At 37.0% G+C, this 18,725-nt stretch overlaps 3 protein-coding genes across 5 annotated transcripts; 1 reads left to right on the top strand and 2 right to left on the bottom strand.

Annotated features, from left to right (window-relative positions):
* Positions 1,510-9,181, bottom strand: LOC107611752 (elongation factor 4-like). Of its 3 annotated transcripts, XM_021110137.1 has the most exons (7): positions 8,387-9,181; positions 8,157-8,298; positions 7,921-8,070; positions 3,907-4,299; positions 3,089-3,176; positions 2,005-2,045; positions 1,510-1,812 (listed from the first exon to the last, which is right to left on the bottom strand). In XM_021110137.1, the coding sequence occupies exons 4-7, from the start codon at positions 4,038-4,040 to the stop codon at positions 1,791-1,793; spliced, it is 285 nt and encodes a 94-aa protein (XP_020965796.1). In that variant the 5' UTR covers positions 4,041-4,299; positions 7,921-8,070; positions 8,157-8,298; positions 8,387-9,181; the 3' UTR covers positions 1,510-1,790. The 3 variants fall into 3 exon arrangements, 1 of the variants encoding a protein (XP_020965796.1); XR_002353115.1 differs by lacking the exon at positions 3,907-4,299 and having other exon boundaries at positions 8,387-9,169; XR_002353114.1 differs by lacking the exons at positions 1,510-1,812; positions 2,005-2,045; positions 3,089-3,176; positions 3,907-4,299 and having other exon boundaries at positions 7,915-8,070; positions 8,387-9,162.
* LOC107611751 lies at positions 12,763-14,759 on the top strand. Its single transcript, XM_016313646.2, has 3 exons — positions 12,763-13,351; positions 13,576-14,568; positions 14,659-14,759. The coding sequence occupies exons 1-3, from the start codon at positions 12,763-12,765 to the stop codon at positions 14,757-14,759; spliced, it is 1,683 nt and encodes a 560-aa protein (XP_016169132.2).
* LOC110265792 (trigger factor-like) lies at positions 16,012-16,638 on the bottom strand. Its single transcript, XM_021109054.1, has 2 exons — positions 16,395-16,638; positions 16,012-16,272 (listed from the first exon to the last, which is right to left on the bottom strand). The coding sequence occupies exons 1-2, from the start codon at positions 16,591-16,593 to the stop codon at positions 16,121-16,123; spliced, it is 351 nt and encodes a 116-aa protein (XP_020964713.1). The 5' UTR covers positions 16,594-16,638; the 3' UTR covers positions 16,012-16,120.

The raw sequence follows: 18,725 nt of genomic DNA, 5'->3' as shown, positions 1-18,725 counted from the left end.
TTGATATATATTTTTTTTTTCACTTTTACAAGTCTTAGTCAAATCCACGTATATGAAAGGAATTAATTCACCAATAAGTTTAGCAATCTGTGACAAAAGAATTACTGATGACCTAATAGATCAAATAATTAAAATTGTTCATGGAAATTTGGCAAATGTAAATGTTAAATTTAATGCCCATCTTGGATATGCTATACCTTTATCAACTGAAAATCTTGGAAGATCTATAAGTTTGGCTTATAAATTTCACAGAAAGAATCTAATGGAACAAGATGATGAACCATTTTCAATTACATATGCAATAAATTATGCTTTAACAAATAGCCATCATAGTATAATATTTAAAAACAGAGAAAGAATTTATGTCGATGAATTATTTCAGAAAATTGTAAAAACAGAAATACCAAAATATAAAGCTATTGAAATCCCAGTTCTATTATTAAAAGAACCATTAAGGAGATCATCAAATTTTCAAATAAGAGAATCTAAAATTAATAGTCCTTTAAGTTTATCTAAATTAAAGATTAAAGAGGAAAACTCTGAAATAAAAGAATTAACAAAAAAGGTCGAAAAACTAAATGAAACCCTAAATACTAAATTATGACAATAAATAAGGAAGAAATATATGTAACTTATCAAGATAAGAAACAAGAGCTCTTTGAAAGAGAAAATCGTTTGAATTATTTACAGTTTTCTGAAATAAATCAAAGAGCATTTAAAGCTCTAAAAATAATCTATAACAAGTTAAAAAGAGAAGTTGAAGAGCTAGAAAAATTAATAGAATCTCTAGAAAATAGTGATGAATCGATGATAGAATTTGTAGAAATTTTAAAATAAATAATGAAGCATAAAAAGATTGAAAAACCAGAAAATAAAATAAAAAGAAAAAGGGCGAAAAAATTAAAAAATAAAATAGAGGAGTATAAAAGAGAATTAAATAATTTTCAGATCGAAATTGATAACTTTATAATAAAAAAGATAGAAATAAGAATAAATATAAACAAATTAGAATTAAATTTAAGAAATTTATAAATGTCTGGAAAACATATTACGATATTATAATTATGATAGAAATTAGAACAGAATTAAAAAACTATAAATATGAAATCAGAATTATAAATATATATCAAGGATTAGTAATAAATAATCATATAACAAATATAAGAGAAATTGCAGAAATGGTTAATACTTTAGATTATGAAGTTGCAAATTATTTCTATCAAAATCCTTTGAATAAAGCACCGCCAATTAAATCTATACAAATTATAAACTTATTCGAAGCAAAATATAAAGAGATAGAAGAAATTTCGAAAGAAAAATTAAAAGAAAAGTCGAAATTGAAAAATTGGTATCAGAGCCAAGTCAACGATTAAGGATAACACTTTCTCTTTAAGCAATACTTTTAGTGATACGCTTTTAAATCAATAACAACCACAAAATGAAAAACACAACTTTATCAGAGTAGCCACCAAAATCTTAATATGATCAACACTACCTGACAGAATAATTGTGCTACGTTTCAACTTTTTTCTTTTTTTCCTCCCTTAAGGGAACCGAGTCAAAATCACAAAATCTTGCACTGTATGCAGCTTAAAATCATTGAAGGACAATACTTGGACCGTTATACCAAAGCAGTAATACATCAAGGTTTTGAATTTTCACTTTATATTTACAAATTTCAGATAATGCTGCAACTTACGTTACATGTATACGTGATCATATCACCTCCTTTTCCAATTTCAAAACCGCCATGAAAGCTTCTTGAGGCACATCAACTTTACCAATGGACTTCATCCTTTTCTTTCCTTCAGCCTGACAGCAGAAAGAGAATCATACCATTATGAACAATCTTAAAAAATAACAGTAACATCAACTTGCTATGAAACCAGTTTCGTGTTTCCCTGTCATTTTCTTTGATACAGGAAGAAATACTATTTAAGGTGAATGCATGATGCTATCTTGATTGATAACTAAAACTATCAACTTAGATCAATCGGGCAGTACCTGTTTCTTAAGTAACTTCTTTTTCCTCGAAATGTCGCCACCTAGAAAAATGACATCGAACATGAAAAAAATTGTCAAACAGCAACCCAGGCAACCAGAAAGGCAAGGGAATCAAAGTGAAACTTTGTCATGCAAAATATTGTTCATAAGATATACATGGAAGGAACATTCATTTTCAAAATGGAGAACACGATAGAGAAAACCTGAACATGTTAAAGAAGAGACTTGACACAATCAGAATTCAAATTGCAAATTATTTAAGCCTCCTTATTTGCTAAATAGTGGACTCGATACTCTTGGATTCAGGGTTCAAATATAAAGGACCAACTATATCAAAGTAGTCCTCAAACTCTCTTGAGTGACCACTTCAGTCCCTGATCTTTGTTTATTAAACCGGTAGTTCCTAAATTTAAAAACTACGAGATAGATCAGTCCTTAAAACTTACAAAATGAGATATTTAAGTCCCTCCTCCAAACAACCAAAACTCACAAAAAACAATTGATCTGTCTTACAGTTTGTAAGTTTAGGGACTAAAGTGCCCATATAGAAAAAGTTTACTCATATCATATCAGCCCCTTCAGCTTACAGTATGGACAATGCTCATTTGTCAACACTGATAATTCAGCTTAACTATGAAGAATGGAAGCTGAAAAACTTGAACCACTCACTATTTCATGATGAAATATGTAATACCATGTCAAGATCAAACACCAAAATTTATTAAACAGAATCTCAAAAATATTCAACTACTGAAGCCTGAAGGTATTCTTTAAAACTGTAGTGCAGAAACTCATAGGATTACTTGATATATATTTTTTTTTTCACTTTCACGTGCTTGAACACGTGCAGCTAAACAACTGCAATGCACCTGATGAATGGTTAACTCCCTCCCTCTCCCCTCCCCTCCTCTTTTTCCCTCTCCAACCCAAAAAATAGGCAGTGAAATTAACACAGCAATTATTTTTTCCAATCAAATTTGATCCCTTAATATATCTATAAATTCAGAATCAATTTATATTAATTAAAATTTCTAGAGGGTCAGATATTTATCTCCAAACCATGTATAGACTGCAAAATAATTACCTTATCTCTGTGGACAATCATAGCCAATGGCTCCACACTGTCACCATTTATCAATATGTCAAGTTTAATTAAATCACTTTCTCTGTACCTGTAATTAAAGAATAGAAAATATTAGAACATATTGGAAAAACAAGCTTCTCAGACGGACTATACAATGTCATTTAACAAAGGAAAAGGATAGCTTAGAATTATAAATCCAAGTATTACGCGCCTCAGATTGAAAAATTCATTACTACGTGGCATAGAAGATGGTGACGTGGTCTTAACTAACGTGTATTGGGAGGTCCATATTTAAATTTGAGAAGCTGAGAGTAATTCTGGATAAAAGGGATGTTAAAAGTAAGATGAAGAACATTGTTTGAAAGTGTAATAAGAGAGTAACGTTTAGGTAACAACTGGGGATCATATCAAAATTGCCGGGGTCAATATTCAAAATTGGATGTATTTAATCAAGAAATGCTTCATCTCAAATTTGTAATCATGAAGTGTGAAAACACCAGCAAATATTCTACTGAACAGGTAAGGAACCTGTGGCTAGTGAATGCTGGAAAAGTAGGTGCAAAGAGGAGTATAAAAAGCACATTGAGCATACATGAGAGCGATGTGTAAAGCAGTTTGGTCAAATCAGAAAGAAAAACCATTGTCTCCAATGACAAAAGTAGATCAAACAGAGATAATAATCCAAAAAGGAACCAGAAGACCCCAAAAACCCCAAAAACAGAAATAATAATCAATTTTATGAAAAAATCAACCACAAATTTAAGAAATTCTCAAATTCAAGATAGAAGTAAAAAGTAAATTATGTGAGCTTCTTTGACCTCATCTTCTTGCAAATTGTGCGTCCACGAGCCTTTGTATGTGCTCCGTCAGCTCTGACAAATATTCCGGCTCCGTGCATTTTTCCGGTGGAAAACTCACCTTCGTAGGTTTCTCCGACGACCACCCGAACCATCCGCACTCCCCTTCGCACATGCAACCGTCCGACCGTAGCTATTTTCCAGCGCGGCTACCTTCCCGGTTAGGGTTCCGGCGTAGAGGCCACCGTTGGGAGCGATCTGACTACAGAAGTCTAACCGAGTCTGTGAAGGTGACGTTCGGCATCACGCGTCGTGACCCTGGCGGTGCTCGCGGCGGGCGGAACCACCACCAGCTCGATGACGTCATTCCCTTCTTCATTATCTTCTGATTTTTTTCTTCTTGGTAGTGTGAAGCTGTTCAGTTCAGAGTCAGACACAGTGAGAAGCGTTTACTGCATCTTCTTTTTTTCTTTTCTGAGTTTCAGATCGGCGGCAATAATTTCCGGCCGTATTATCTTTGAAGTAGTGTGTATGCATGAATCAATGATGTTGCCGTTGCTTTTTTGTTGTTCTATTTAGGGGTGTGCATGTGTCAGGTGAAACCGGGTTTGATGTGACTCAGATCCGACCCGAAATATATATCGGGACTATTTGTTAAACCCGAACCCGATCCTAAACTCGATGAAACCTATACACTTTCGGGCCATGATTATACCGGGTGAAAATCGGGCCGTTAACATTATATTACCTTGATACCTTCTTGTAAGTTAGCATGTAAAAATATCTAAATTTCCAAGACTCCAATCATTATTTGACATGGTAAAATTCACTTAGAAAAATATAATAGGAACCACTATTCTCTAAAATTAAAGCATAACCATAATCAATACTAATATTGCCTAATAACACAAAATATTTAAATCAATACAAATAACATAAGATTATGCATTAGTCTAAAGTCTTATTCATTTTAAATATAAAATATTAATTTATAGTCTTATATATAATGACTAATAACACAAAATATTAAGGTTTGCAACACCTAAATTTCACATAATAATAGCCATTATCCATCACTAATAACACAAAATATTAATTATGTATGATGCTCGGGCTACCGGGCCGATTTCGGGTGACCCGAGCTATGACCCGGACCCGACCCGAAATAATGACCGGGTCTATTTTTGAGACCCATACCCAATTCTAGACCCGATGGAATCACACTAAATTAATCCCTAAAGTGTTCGAAACCAGACCAAATCTTCAAACCGGACCAAACCACCATGCACACCCCTCCTTCTATTTCATTTGGAGAGAAAAACAGTGACTAGAGAAATGAGAAATAATGCATTGGGAACATTGCCGTTTTCATTTGGAAGAGGCGGGAAAAAGAAAGGCGTTGAGTGAATGTCTTTTTTGTCATGGAAATGTTTTTTTGGGTTAAGTTTATTTCCTTTTATCCATGTTGCTTGTTCATCAAAAAATTTTTGGACCTGGCTAAGTACAGTTCATTTCTTCAATTATTTATATTTGTTTCGGTCAAAACACAAGCTCAAAACCACTATTATCATACATCTTTTCTTCGCTCTTAATTAGTTAATATAATTTTCACTAATTTAATAAATATTTAATTAGTTAAATTTTTTTAATTATATATACAATATAATTACATTATTTTAATTATTTTTATCAGTTTATGTAGAAATTGCGTACTTTTTAGTGGCGGAGGCAGATCTAGGAGCAGTATGGAAGTCAGTGGCTAGTGGTGGAGGTGATAATGTCCGCGCTGAATTTGATGGCGTGGAGGGCAAGGAGGAGCGTGAAGCCCCTTATACATCCAACGAGCAGAATCAAGCCGAAAAAGAGATTGGCGGAGATGCGGAGAATTGTTCGAACAGCGCAGCGAAAAAAAATATTCCACCAGGTGTAGTTAATGAGATCCACGCTAGTTTGGACGAGAGTGGTAAGCAGCATGTTGGCATATGTCTAATGAGGGATGATGCCGTGCAAGATTCAGATTTAGAAGATGAGAATACAGTGGTGCAGAAAATTGGGTTGGATGATGAAAGGGCTGTAAGGAACTTGGAAGATTCGGAGGACTCGAAGCAAGATGCAGACGGTGAAACTAATCAAGATGAACACGGAGGAAGTTGGAATAAAGATATGGCTAAAAATAGGACTGCTTAGGATCTGGCTGTCGAATCAGGAGCTATTTTATACGACGAGGATGAGGACATTATGGCTATTCTCCAAGCTCAGAATGAAGTATTGGCACAAAAAAGAAGGCAAGCAAAACAGAAAGAAAAAGTAAGAAGGTGCCGCCCTAAAAACCGAAATAAGGTGTGTAATAAAGTTTTTAAATGATTTTAGTTTGTGGAATATGAGGTGTAATACCCTCACTACCAGAATGTCACGCTTCCGGCTGCGCCACTCTGATAGCAAGAAGTATTACGACTACTTTACATACTAAATATTAAAATAGGAACCTGTGACTCCTTACATAATATCTTATAATATAATATACATATAAAACATACAACTCCTATCTCTCTTACAAACTTGTGATAACAAAGACGAGGGAAAAAAATAATCCAATTAATACAACAACATATAAAACCAAACGCAAATTAACTCTTCTTAATGCTTCTTCTTCCGGTTCCTGAAAAAGTAAAGTTGTAGGGGGGTGAGAACCTAACCACACGGTCTCACCACGGAATTTTAAAGTTGTCATAAAAAGATATTTAATAAGAAAACTGTTTTCAAGTTCAGTGATTATCATTGCCTTATGAATCTTTTAAAGACCAATAGGTAGTCGTTCAAAACCTTTTCGAAGAAGCAATGTCTAATTTTTCAAAAATCCGAAACCTTTCCTTTCTTATAAGAGAATCTCAATCAGAAACTAACCACGTAATCAAACAACACAATCATTAACTCAGCATCAAAGTTCATTCTCAAATGTAGCACACCAGGATAAACAGAGGCAAGACAGACAAGGAAAGCACAAGTAGGTAGCAGTTACAGCAAATAGTTTAAGTAGCAGTTACAAACAGTTTAGCAATTAGGCAGACCAAAACAATTTTAAACCCAAGCAAAGCATACAAATGCATATGATGCATGCCTGTTCTATGGCTGATAAGGCTCATCTGTCGGTTATCCAACCAACCCGACAAGTCTGAATTGTCCTTAGACTGTCCCCCGACGTGCATCCCCAAGAGTCTATGCATAGCTTTTTCTCAAATAATCAATATTGCTCAATGGGGTAACATTCCCGGGAATTTATATAGTGCCCGATCACACTTACGTCGTAGGGTCAACAGAGTATCGAGTTTTCAACCTGGTACACGTGGTGGCATGCCACGGCACTTAATCCAGGGAACCTCGTATCTCAGATATTTCAAATTCATTCAAAAACCATATTTCAAAGAAAATCCTCATCAATCATCATCATCCTTCTTTCCATCCTGTCCATTAACAATCGTAATTCAAAACATAATTATTTCTTTGATAAATAAATCAATCTTAAAACGTATAATGTTTAAAAACAAATCTTTTTAAGTAATTACTTCAAATAAAACTTAAAATTTCAGCAACATCTCCTCTAAAACTCGAACACCGCCACCCTTTTCGGGTCCCATCCAAACATTTCTCAAACCTTTTTTCTCAACCATTTCCAAATCTCAATCATTTTCCAAAATTCAACTAGTTCCAATATCAAATTATTTTCAAATCGAATCAATTCCAATAATAAACTCTTTTTAAAATCAAAGCAGCTAAAATATTAAATCATATAAAATCAGACTAACTCAAAATCAAACCTCTTCAAACCACTTTTCATCATAACCAAGTAAATAAATTTTCAAACCAATTTCTTATCAACAACCGTACACCACTCAAGCAATCAAGCAACCAACAATTCAGTCTAACAAACCATCCCATCCACAGGACAAGTATAATCACAGAAATATATCTTTTTGCATCAATATCTATTTATAACAACTTTGTAATATAAAATAGATTTTTAGAAAAAAACCCTACCTCAATAAGTCGAAACTATAGACCAAACACGTCACTAAAACTCTTTTCCTCTCGGCCCGACATTGGTAACAGCCGCAACTACAGCTCCACGGTATCCGCACCCACAGCAGTAACTTAAATTCACCAACGTGCAGCAACCGGATCTCGATCCTAAAGCATTAACGTCGTAGAATCTTAACAACATATAATAGAACAGCGACTGACAGAGTTCGAAATTGAAATAAGGAATAGCTTACCGTACTAGAGAGGAGCGACTAAACCGAGCAGCCGCAATGAAGATAATACTCGCTACAATCAACGGCTCAGAGCAAAGGCGGCAGTAGTGAAATGGTAGCTCTGACAGCGGCGTACGACAAAGCAACTCACGATAAACAATCCCTGGCACAAACAACCTCAGCAACAACTCTTATAGTAACCAGGATTTTGACCGACAATAAGAGAAAACCAGAACAGAGCTAGAGTTTACCAAGAAGGTGGCGGCTCCAGCGGCGGTTTCCGGCGACCAGAGGTACGACGGTTGTTCCTCAGTGACAATCGACGGCGGCGGCTGAAGCTTCATCGACGGTGACTTGGCAGTGGCTTGAACGGCTTCTCCTCTGTGTGTGCTCTGTTTGACGGCGACGGACTCAGAGGCGGCGGCAACGTCACACGCAGCAGCAGTTCGTGATGATGACGATGGCGGCGTTGGCTTCATGGCGAGGAGGACGGCGGCGACGGGGACCCGCGGAGACAACGACGGACGCGAGGGCAGGGATTCTCCTTCCTCGCGCACGCTCTCTACTCTCAGATGACAGCACGACGACCCAACAGCGGCGGCGGTGCTACAGTGGCGCGACGACTCCTTTTCCAACACTAGCGATGATGGCGATTCGGGATGAGGGCGTCGGCGGCGGCGGCAGCAAGACACGAGGCAGCTTCTCTCTCTCTCCTTCCAGTCGCGGTCTCTCTCTCTCTCTCTCTCTTTCTAAATGACTCGACGGTGACGGTGGCTCCCAGCCCCGCCGGCGCCGTCCCCTTCCATTCCCCCTCATCCTCTCAGCTCTACCTTCCTCCCGTGCCCCCTTCTTCTTTCTTTCCTTTTCTTTTGTTTCTTCCTTGCGCAGGTTAGATTAGGAAAATTGAAATGAATGTGGCGGCTAGGGTTTGGTCAGAGAAGGGAAACATTGGCGGTTGTTAGGGTTAGGTTAAAAGGGGTTAGGGTTTTGTGTATTTGATTTTAGGATTAGGGTTTAATTTGGAAAAAAATGTGAAATTAGGAATTTTTGGACAAATTGGAGTTTTGTTAAATTTTAATAAAATTAAGAGATATTATATTAAATTAAATATAAAATATTCATCTTTAAAATACCTTTCAATTACAAATTTATAAATTAGTTTCGATTAAATGCTAATTAAATAAAAATTGGAGACAAATAAATTAATTCTCCTTCATTTATAAAATAAGGTTAAAAATATAAATAAAATTATTTGATCTTTTGGGTTGTTGATGGCTTTTGTCGAAGATGATTAGGAATTAGTTTATTTTATCTATTTAGTACTTTTCTGTTGAGACGTTGATGCTCCACCCAAGGTTGCGAGAACCGGACCGGTCAACGAACCGGTAAGACAACTGGTTCACTGGTTTAATAGTCCGACCGGAGTTCAACCGGTTTAATTAAATATTAAATAAAATTATTAAAAATTAATATATGTAATGCTTGATCACCATCTAGTTGTTCTATCTTCAAAAATAAAAATTTTTGATTAGTAACAACTACAATTTACAAACACAAATTTACACAAATTAAATATGACCAATAACTAAATATTGATTGTTGAACATATCTACAGAAAATTTCTAATCACATCAAGAAGCCAACAATGCAGGCAGCATCAAAAGTTCAGAATAGAAAATTATCAATTATATTAGGCATCAAAAGTTCAGAAAACAAACTCAGAAATCAGAATCCATACAATTAGCTAATTAAATCAACAATTAACAAAATTAATAAGTACCAACAAAAAGTAACAAAATTATTTTTAAAGAATTAAAATACAAAGGTCTTCAACAATCAACTAGAAAGGGCTAATTCCATAATTTCTAGCCTTGAAGATGCCCACAGCCTCATCAAGAAACTTAGCAGAAAAAGAGAGAACTTGGAGAAATAAGGGAAGAAGCTCGACTGCTCGAGCGTTCCACAGAGGTGAAGGAAAGGTCTCGGTGAGAGGAGGTGACGGCTGAGCAGTGGAACAGAGGTGACGATGGAGAGACGTTCGCGGTGAGAGTGAGACGAGACACGACGGCGGGGAGAAGAGCTCCGCAACGGCCGAGCAATGGAACAGAGCTGATGACGGAGAGACGTTCGCAGTGAGAGTGAGACGAGATGCAACGGCGAGGAGAAGAGCTCTGCGACGGCGAGAAGAAGAGTTCTACGACGGCTGGTTGTTGAGAAGAGCTCCGCAACGGCCGAGCAATGGAACAGAGGTGACGACAGAGAGACGTTCGCGGTGAGAGTGAGACGAGACGCGACGGCGAGGAGAAGAGCTCTGTGACGGCAAGGAGAAGAGCTCTGCGACGGCTGGTTGTTGCTGCTGAAGTGTTGAAGATTGAATTTGGGGCTTGGCTTCCTTGCTTCTGATTTAGGGTTAAATGGGTTAAATAGGGTTGAGATTGAGAGAGAGGGAATCTGTTTCCTTTATATTAAAAAAAAAAACTAAATGGGTAAAATGACGTCGTTTGGGGGAGTAGTCAGATAAGAAAAACCGAAAAAAAAAATGACCGGTCCAAACAGTTCACCGGTTAACTGTCGATTTAACCAATTTTTTGTCAATCGATTTTTGAGCCTAACCGGACCGGCCTAATGACCGGTTCCCGATTAATCTGATTGAATCGGTCGATTCGGTTCGGTTTTCAGAACAATTGCTCCACCTTTTTGTGTTGAGCTTTTTATTTCAAAAAAAAAAAAAGAATATTCATCTAAAAGTAATAATATAAGAATGTGTGACTTGATAATATACATCTATTAATAATAATGATTTAAGAATGTGTCTTGACAATGAACAAGAATATCCTAAATTTAATTGTAGTTGATAAGTCTTCTGATTAATAATATTTGAATTTCTAGTTTTTTTCATATCTAAAGTCGATGATTATGTTAAATAGAATTTAAGTGAGAATGAAATACATTTTTTTAAAGAAGCAATGTTAGTATACAACTTTTTTTATAATTAAGTTCAATTAAGTTGGTGCAAAATTTAGTGAAAGAATATATGTATATGTCACTACTGTTTTTTAAGAGAACAAAACTTTATTAATATAGCACATAAAATTTTGCATACATTACACAAATCTTTACAATATAGCACAAATTTTTACTGTAAATATATTTTGTTAGTTAGACGAGTCAATGTTATGTGTATGTAATCCTCAAAATTTTTCTATGCTACGTATAAAAATTATGCTATGCAACAAGATTTTTGTGTTGTATACCAAAATTTATGTATTGTACGTATTTTATTAGTTAGATGTCAATGTTTTGGGCCTGTGGTTCTTAAAAAATTTTTGTGTTGTATACTAAAATTTTTATACTTTAATTTTCTAAACATTTATAAGAAAAGAAGGAGATGATGATGATGATGATGATGATGATGATGATGATGATGATGATGATGATGATGATGATGATGATGATGATGATGATGATGATGATAATAAAAGAGGATGAGAAAAATAAAAGGAGAAGAAGATATTAAACAACATTAAGAAAATTACAACCCTAGTGACAATGACGATAACGACGACTGTTGGATCAGTGATAAAAGAAAAAAGAATATAAAAATAAAAAGAAATAGTGACAATATTAAAGAAGAAAGAAGTACATAAATAAATTTTTATTTTTAAACAAGTTGATTAAATTTGATTATCCAAAATATTTGGACATCTAATATTTTTGTTTTTAAAATATATTCATTAAACAAACTTGTAATAACTCTTTAAAAGTATTTGTTTTATAGAAATTAATTATAATTTTTTCTATAAATTTTTTACTATTATTATTAATTACTTCAATTGTATAAGAGGATGAATATAGCTACTCACAAACCATTGTTCAAATCATTGACAACTCTATTTAAGAGTGAAGGCAAAATTCAATAACAAAATAGCTAGTGGATGGGTTGTGCATTGTGGAGTTAGTTTGAGTAGTATGGCGGTTATTATATGTATGAGGACTCTACTATTCAGTTGTGTACACACTCTTGTATTCTAAATTTACAATTAAATGCAACACTTTCTGGCTGTTTTTTTTCGATATGATAACGGAATGTGAGTAACGCAGCGTTATGGAAGTTGTGGGTGTTATACAAGGCTGTGACGGCAGAATGCTGAAGTTAGTGGGGATGAAATCAGACCGTCCGATTTATTTCTGAGGGAAAGATAGTCTAATCGGACTGACCGATTTTGGGTTGGTTTGTATATGATTCATAAAATCGGACGCACCGATTTGTTGCTACTCGAATCCAAGAGACCACAAATCGGTCCCAGGGATTTGTGGGTCAGCAAAAAATTTTGATCCTTAGGAAACTAAATCGGACCCACCGATTTGCTGCAAGGTAAATCAGCTGCTGAGAAATCGGTGGCAGCAATTTCTAGTGCGTGGAAATTTGTGAATGAACCGGTCGGTCCGTTCAATTAAGCGACTCATGCATACATAAACGAAGATTGTACCCAGAACCCCAATTCTTCTTCTTCTTCAATCCGTGAGTGTCTGCAACCTGGTGATGTTCTTCCTCTTCTTTCATTTTTCTTTATTTTTGTATATTAGATTTTATTGAGAGTGATACTGTTTAAAGTAGTTTGATATTATGGATGATAGAGTTATATTAAAAATTTATTGTTATGGACAGATTTTGTTAGAAACATATGAGGGAGTTCAATTTGTATGTCAAAATCTAGTAGATATTGTTATTCCGTTCACATTGTCATTTGATGAATTGAAAGGTGTGATTTGTGAGAAGATACATTCAGAAAGATCAGAAAGAATATCGTGTATTTTGTACAGGTATCCTTTACCTGTGTTTGGTGGATTCGTCCATTTTCAGACGAAATACGTGACAAATGAAGCGAGTATGCAGGAAATGTTTTCAATGTATATTGAGAATCGCCGGCGAATATCGTGCATCGAGTTGTATATTGAGTTCGAGCAATTTGAAGTGGACCGAAATATTGAAGTCGAAGATTATGATAGTGGTAGCGATGAGGATTTTGAAAGTAACTATGAGATCGTTGGTCCAGGTGAAAACGAAGATGGAGCTGACGGCCCCATGAACCCAGATGTGGCGGAGGTTGCTAATGCACTAGCAAACTCGCTTCCGTTTCAGGAGCCTTCTTTCATGCGGTCGTTGGATTTGGAAGCGATGAATGCAGCTGAGTTTCCGCAATATATGAATGCAGGTATGCCGTTAGTTACCATACCATTTGATTCATATATTAATTACTAGTTCTCTATGTAGATAGAATAGGGAATGTAAAGACTATTATAGGAGGATTTTATTTGTTAAGATATATATATATATATATATATATGTATGTATGTATGTATGTATGTATGTATGTATGTATGTATGTATTTAATGATTATTTATGAATATATATTTCCTGCGGTGTGATTGTGGCAGAGCTTCCTGTTGTGGCCGACGGTGAATTTACGGTGGGGATGGAATTCAATTCAAGGGAGGAAGTAATCAAGGCAATGAAAGACTATACCATCCGTAGAGGGGTAGACTATCGGGTTTATGAGTCGAAACCGACGACATTCTATGCTAAATGTACACATTATGGCAAAGGTTGTGATTGGCTTATCAGGGTTACGAAAATGCAGAAGAAGTACTGCTGGGAGATAAGGAGGTACAATGGTAGTCACACTTGTACCCGGTCGAGAATTTCTCAAGACCATTCGAAACTGGACTCCAAGACAGTTGCAGAAGCAATTAAGCCGTTGGTAGAGGTTGACCCATCTTTGAAGGTGAAATCAGTCATTACAGAAGTCCAGTCAAAGTTTAACTACACCATCAGCTATAGGAAAGCTTGGTTAGCAAAGCAGAAGGCGGTTGAGTCAATTTTCGAAGGTTGGGAGGCATCGTATGAAGCTTTACCCATATGGTTTGAGGCCATGTGTCACAAGGAGCCGTCAGCAGTGGTTCACTTTGAAACAATGGATGCGTACCAGGGGGATGACTTGGTTCCTGATATCCGTGTACTACATAGAGTCTTCTGGAGTTATTACCCTTGTATTAGGGCCTTCAGACATTGCAAGCCAGTAGTGCAGGTGGACGAGACTCATTTGTATGGTAAATACAAGGGTTGTTTATTGGTTGCAGTCTCACAAGATGGTAATAACAACATCGTGCCTATTGCATTTGCCATAGTGGAGGGGGAAACCTCTGATGCATGGTACTTTTTTCTAAGTAACCTTCGTCAACATGTGGTCACACGTGATAGTGTCGGACTTATCTCTGATCGACACGATTCTATCAGGTCAGCTATTGATCGGAGTAATGGGGCTTGGTCTCCTCCCAGAGCTTTTCATATGTTCTGTATCCGGCATATTGAGTCGAATTTCTTGAGGAAGTTCAAGGCACCGTACTTGCAGAAACTCATCGTCAATATCGGTAAGTTTAATTACGCGGTCTAGTCCACTGTTTACTAAGTAAATTTGGGTCGATAGAACGTGATTCATTGATGATGGTTTTTTATCGTAGGGTATTCGAAGACGATACGGGAGTACCAGATGCGCTATGAACGATTAAAAGAACGGGGTGAGGCTTACACCAACTGGCTTGACCGCATCCCACGTGAGTAGTATGCTTTGGCATTCGATGGTGGATACAGATGGAGACATATGACCACCAATCTTGTGGAGTGCATCAACTCCGTGCTGAAGGGTGCACGCAATCTCCCGGTCACTGCGCTTGTTAAGGCTACATTTTACAGACTAAATGAGTTGTTCACTAGGAAAAGAGCCGAGGCTGAGGCTCGAATTAATGCTGGACATGTGTTCTCTGAGATGGTCACCTCGAAGCTGCATGCAAACCAGCGAGCATCGGGAAACATACAGGTGAGCTGTTTTGACAGAGAACATGAAGTCTTCGAAGTTCATGAGATGCCTAATGGGGTTGAGTATGCAGTTGACCTACGCCAACAGCGGTGCGACTGTGGTGAATTCCAGGTTGACCGAATTCCGTGTCGACATGTTCTAGCTTGCTGTGCAAATCAGCGGTTGGATTGGCAAGTATATGTTCATGACGTATACAAGATGGATTCAATTCAAAGAGTATACAGGGCGAGGTTTAGACCACTGGGAAATCCTACAACGTGGCCTGCTTATCGTGGTCCACGATTCGTTGGCAATCCGTTCCTCAGACGGGTGGCCAAAGGTCGGCCTAAGATGACCCGCTTCTTGAATGAGATGGACACTTGCATGTTGCGTGGTCCTAGGAGATGCAAGCAATGCGGTGCTGAGGGCCACAGCCGGAGTAGATGTCGTCAGCGAGGTGGTCCAAGTGCGGGGGCACCCGGAGAGTAGAAGTGACTATTGTTATATTTCATCTTAATTTACGTTGCTGCCTGACATTCACAGTTTGATATATCGTAAGGAAGTGACTATTGTTATATTTATTGCTAGATGTATTAAATTTAAACCAGTTTGACATTCGAAGTTTTATATTTTTTTATCCTTTTAAATATGGATTCACATAGTAACAACATATAGTATACAAATATATTAATATATTGATATTGATTGTGTTATATTTTTTTTTTGTTCATTAAATTGAGAAAGTATTTTGTACTAGTGAGTAATTAGTAATTTATTATCTCATTTTGCACCATAAATTATATTTAAGAATTGATATTTAATTATTATTAAAATAATAGTTCTTTAATTATAAAAAATAAAATAAAAATATCTATAATAGTCGTAGCAGCATGAATAAAAATATCGATCATTACAACCTAATTAAAATAGCAAAGTAACATCAATCAAAGTAACAACAATGTAAGTAATAGAACCAATCCAAAAATAGCAATACTAAATACTAACAGCAAACTAACTAAACTAAGTAATACAATGTCCCTAATTTTATACACAGTCAACATTAAATAGTAACAACACCCTAAGTAATACAACCAACCCATAAACCTTAATTAACAACATGAAACACATCATTTTCTCGCTGCCCACTTTAAACCTGTGCATAACTTTTTGCACTTCTTGGCAAGCTTGTTAAATGGGGAGGGGGTATACCGACTAGCACTCCGACGTGGCGGATCTTCTCTAAGATTGTAGCCTTTTCCTTTTTCACTTGTGGCTGTACCTATCAAAATACAATACATACAATGAGTGGAACTAATCAAATATAAATTCAGCATCAATGTATAACCCATGGAGACTGGAACTAATCAAATATAAGAATATATAATCAAAATTTTACGTTACCTGCACTAGCCGTTGGATTGTCAGCGCGGTCTTCATCAGCTTGGTCGGCCGGATCATCAGCGATGTCATCATCGTCATCCTCGGAATCATCCTCGTCCTCATCCTCATCATCATGGTTTCCATCACTCTCCGGATGGTCTACTAGATAGTCATCAATGTCATCATCAACTCCCATATTACTCTCCTGAATTAGACTCATCGGAATATGCCCCTTGTTTCGAGTCTGTATAATTCCTCCCGCGGCTTCAGCACTCCTACTCAAATCAACAGACATTCTGTCTCTAGAATTATCAGAGGAAGTGCGATCCCGAGGTCTCAAATCCAATGACCTCCTAGGTTGAGTAACACCACCCGAACGTGCCCAGTGGTCGGCGGGGATGTCCGCATAGTTACCTGAATATGAGTGACCTACTCCTGAACTACCCATGAAACCAAGCAGCTGGGAGAACGATCCTTGCTCCCCTGTCTCAAACTGTGGACCACCCCAATACTGCTGATGTATAGGTACTGACGGTGAAAGATAATCAGACGGTTGCGTGTGAGGAACATATGGAGCAAAATACTCAACATCCTGCTGTGCTTGTGGCGGTGGAGGTGACGGGGGGGTGAAGGTGGATGTGGCTGTGGCGCTGGTTGTTCCTGTTGATTCTCTTGAATATCAACCGGGGCCCTTCTGGATTCTCTTGTGCTACAAGGTCAGACAATTGCAAGTGATCACCGAAAGCTCCTCGGTACCAATGCATGTAAGTGTCCAAGGAATAATGTGGAGGACCCATTTTATCAACTAGAACGTGACTGTACCGGTTGGTCCACTCCATCACCCAGACAGAGTGCATATTTGCCCAATCTTGATTTTTAGGCCCAGTTAGTACTTCACCATGTGATGCACCTAGATCCCGCGGCTGATCAGGGACACCCTGATTCAAGCCAAATTGCCTCCTGATTCTATCAGTTGCATGCCACTCGACGCATTCGAATGATATAAGCGGCACCCTGGCACTCCAAATAACAGAATTATGACGGATGTCTAAGGGAATCAGGTCTGGACCAACGTGTCCAATGCCATAAGCCTGCCAAACAAACTGGACACACCGACAGTATCAGATGATTAAACAACTATAAATTCATTGACAAAACAAATGCATGAAATATTTTTTAATGACATACATGTCCTTCTTGCATATCATCTAACAACCTCCTATAGTGGGGAACAGAATGATACCGGTAACCATAGTTTTCACGCTCCCAGTTTTGCCACCTGCATTAAGACAAATTCTTAATTAACTTGTTTTTGTCAATTCATACATCATATCATACCGCTTCTGTCAACTCATACAGCAATTCATTAACTATTCTAGTGCTTGTGTCAATTCATACATCAATTCATTTTACCTATTTGCAATCGGAAATAATCGGGGGTTGCCAGGAATCGGCGCAAGAAATGGTAACCGAATCTAAGCCCATGTAAGCAAAAGTGTCAAAGGACCGTCCATCTCCTTGCAGTCGACGCGAATTGCCCTACACAATGATCTATACAGGTGCGCAAGGCATGCCGAACCCCAACTAAACTGTATGATCCCCGAGAAGTTACGGAGCAACGGCAGAAATTTTCAGTGCACCGCTGCACCAGACTTATCTCCAAACAAAATAGTACCAAACAACAACATTATGTGACACTTTACATACATCTGAATGTGAAAATCATCAGTCAACACTATGCGTTCTTTCAAACGCCTAAACCAAGTCAACTTTATAAAACTTCCTCTACATTCTTTTATCGTCGGCGCAACTCCAAAATGGTGCAAGCACTCAGCTTCCATCGCCTCAAAAGAACTCATGGTTGGTCCTGTAACCGAAAGACCATTTGTCGGGAGATCGAGAATCATTGCCACATCCTCCAATGTCACCGCACACTCACCAACTGGAAAATGAAATGTGTGCGTCTCAGGACGCCATCTTTCAATCAGAGCATTAATCATTGCTGACTGACACTGAATTACCCCAATTTGAGAAACATAATAGAAACCCGTCTCCCGTAAGTGAGCCTCAACAATTTGGTTGTACGAATCGTGCGGTTTCAAATGATCACATACCAACAAGCGTGAACCCTACAAAATCACAGTTCCTTTACAAATTCCAGCATAATAAGTATATTAACAATAATATCATTTCTCTTACATGTCCCTACTTATAATAATATAATCTGCCTATCAAACATACATACATTTATAAACATACAAATTAATAAATATGCCTAATTATTTGTCTAAATTATACTAAATTAATAATAATAATAATAATAATAATAATAATAATAATAATAATTAACAT

Source organism: Arachis ipaensis, chromosome B08, assembly GCF_000816755.2.
Source record: "Arachis ipaensis cultivar K30076 chromosome B08, Araip1.1, whole genome shotgun sequence".
Taxonomy (NCBI): Eukaryota; Viridiplantae; Streptophyta; class Magnoliopsida; order Fabales; family Fabaceae; genus Arachis; species Arachis ipaensis.
The sequence above is the reverse complement of the archived record's forward strand: the minus strand, read 5'-3'. Positions and strand labels throughout refer to the sequence as shown.

Coding starts and splice junctions, on each gene's coding strand:
- LOC107611752 (XM_021110137.1), bottom strand. CDS start 4,040: ATGGTTCGGGTGGTCGTCGGAGAAACCTACGAAGGTGAGTTTTCCACC. Junction 3,177..3,906: donor ACAATTTGCAAGAAGATGAG/GTCAAAGAAGCT, acceptor CTTTAATTACAG/GTACAGAGAAAGTGATTTAA. Junction 2,046..3,088: donor TGATTGTCCACAGAGATAAG/GTAATTATTTTG, acceptor TCATTTTTCTAG/GTGGCGACATTTCGAGGAAA.
- LOC107611751 (XM_016313646.2), top strand. CDS start 12,763: ATGGATGATAGAGTTATATTAAAAATTTATTGTTATGGACAGATTTTG. Junction 13,352..13,575: donor TCCGCAATATATGAATGCAG/GTATGCCGTTAG, acceptor TGATTGTGGCAG/AGCTTCCTGTTGTGGCCGAC. Junction 14,569..14,658: donor GAAACTCATCGTCAATATCG/GTAAGTTTAATT, acceptor TTTTTATCGTAG/GGTATTCGAAGACGATACGG.
- LOC110265792 (XM_021109054.1), bottom strand. CDS start 16,593: ATGAGTCTAATTCAGGAGAGTAATATGGGAGTTGATGATGACATTGAT. Junction 16,273..16,394: donor CAATCCAACGGCTAGTGCAG/GTAACGTAAAAT, acceptor GTATTTTGATAG/GTACAGCCACAAGTGAAAAA.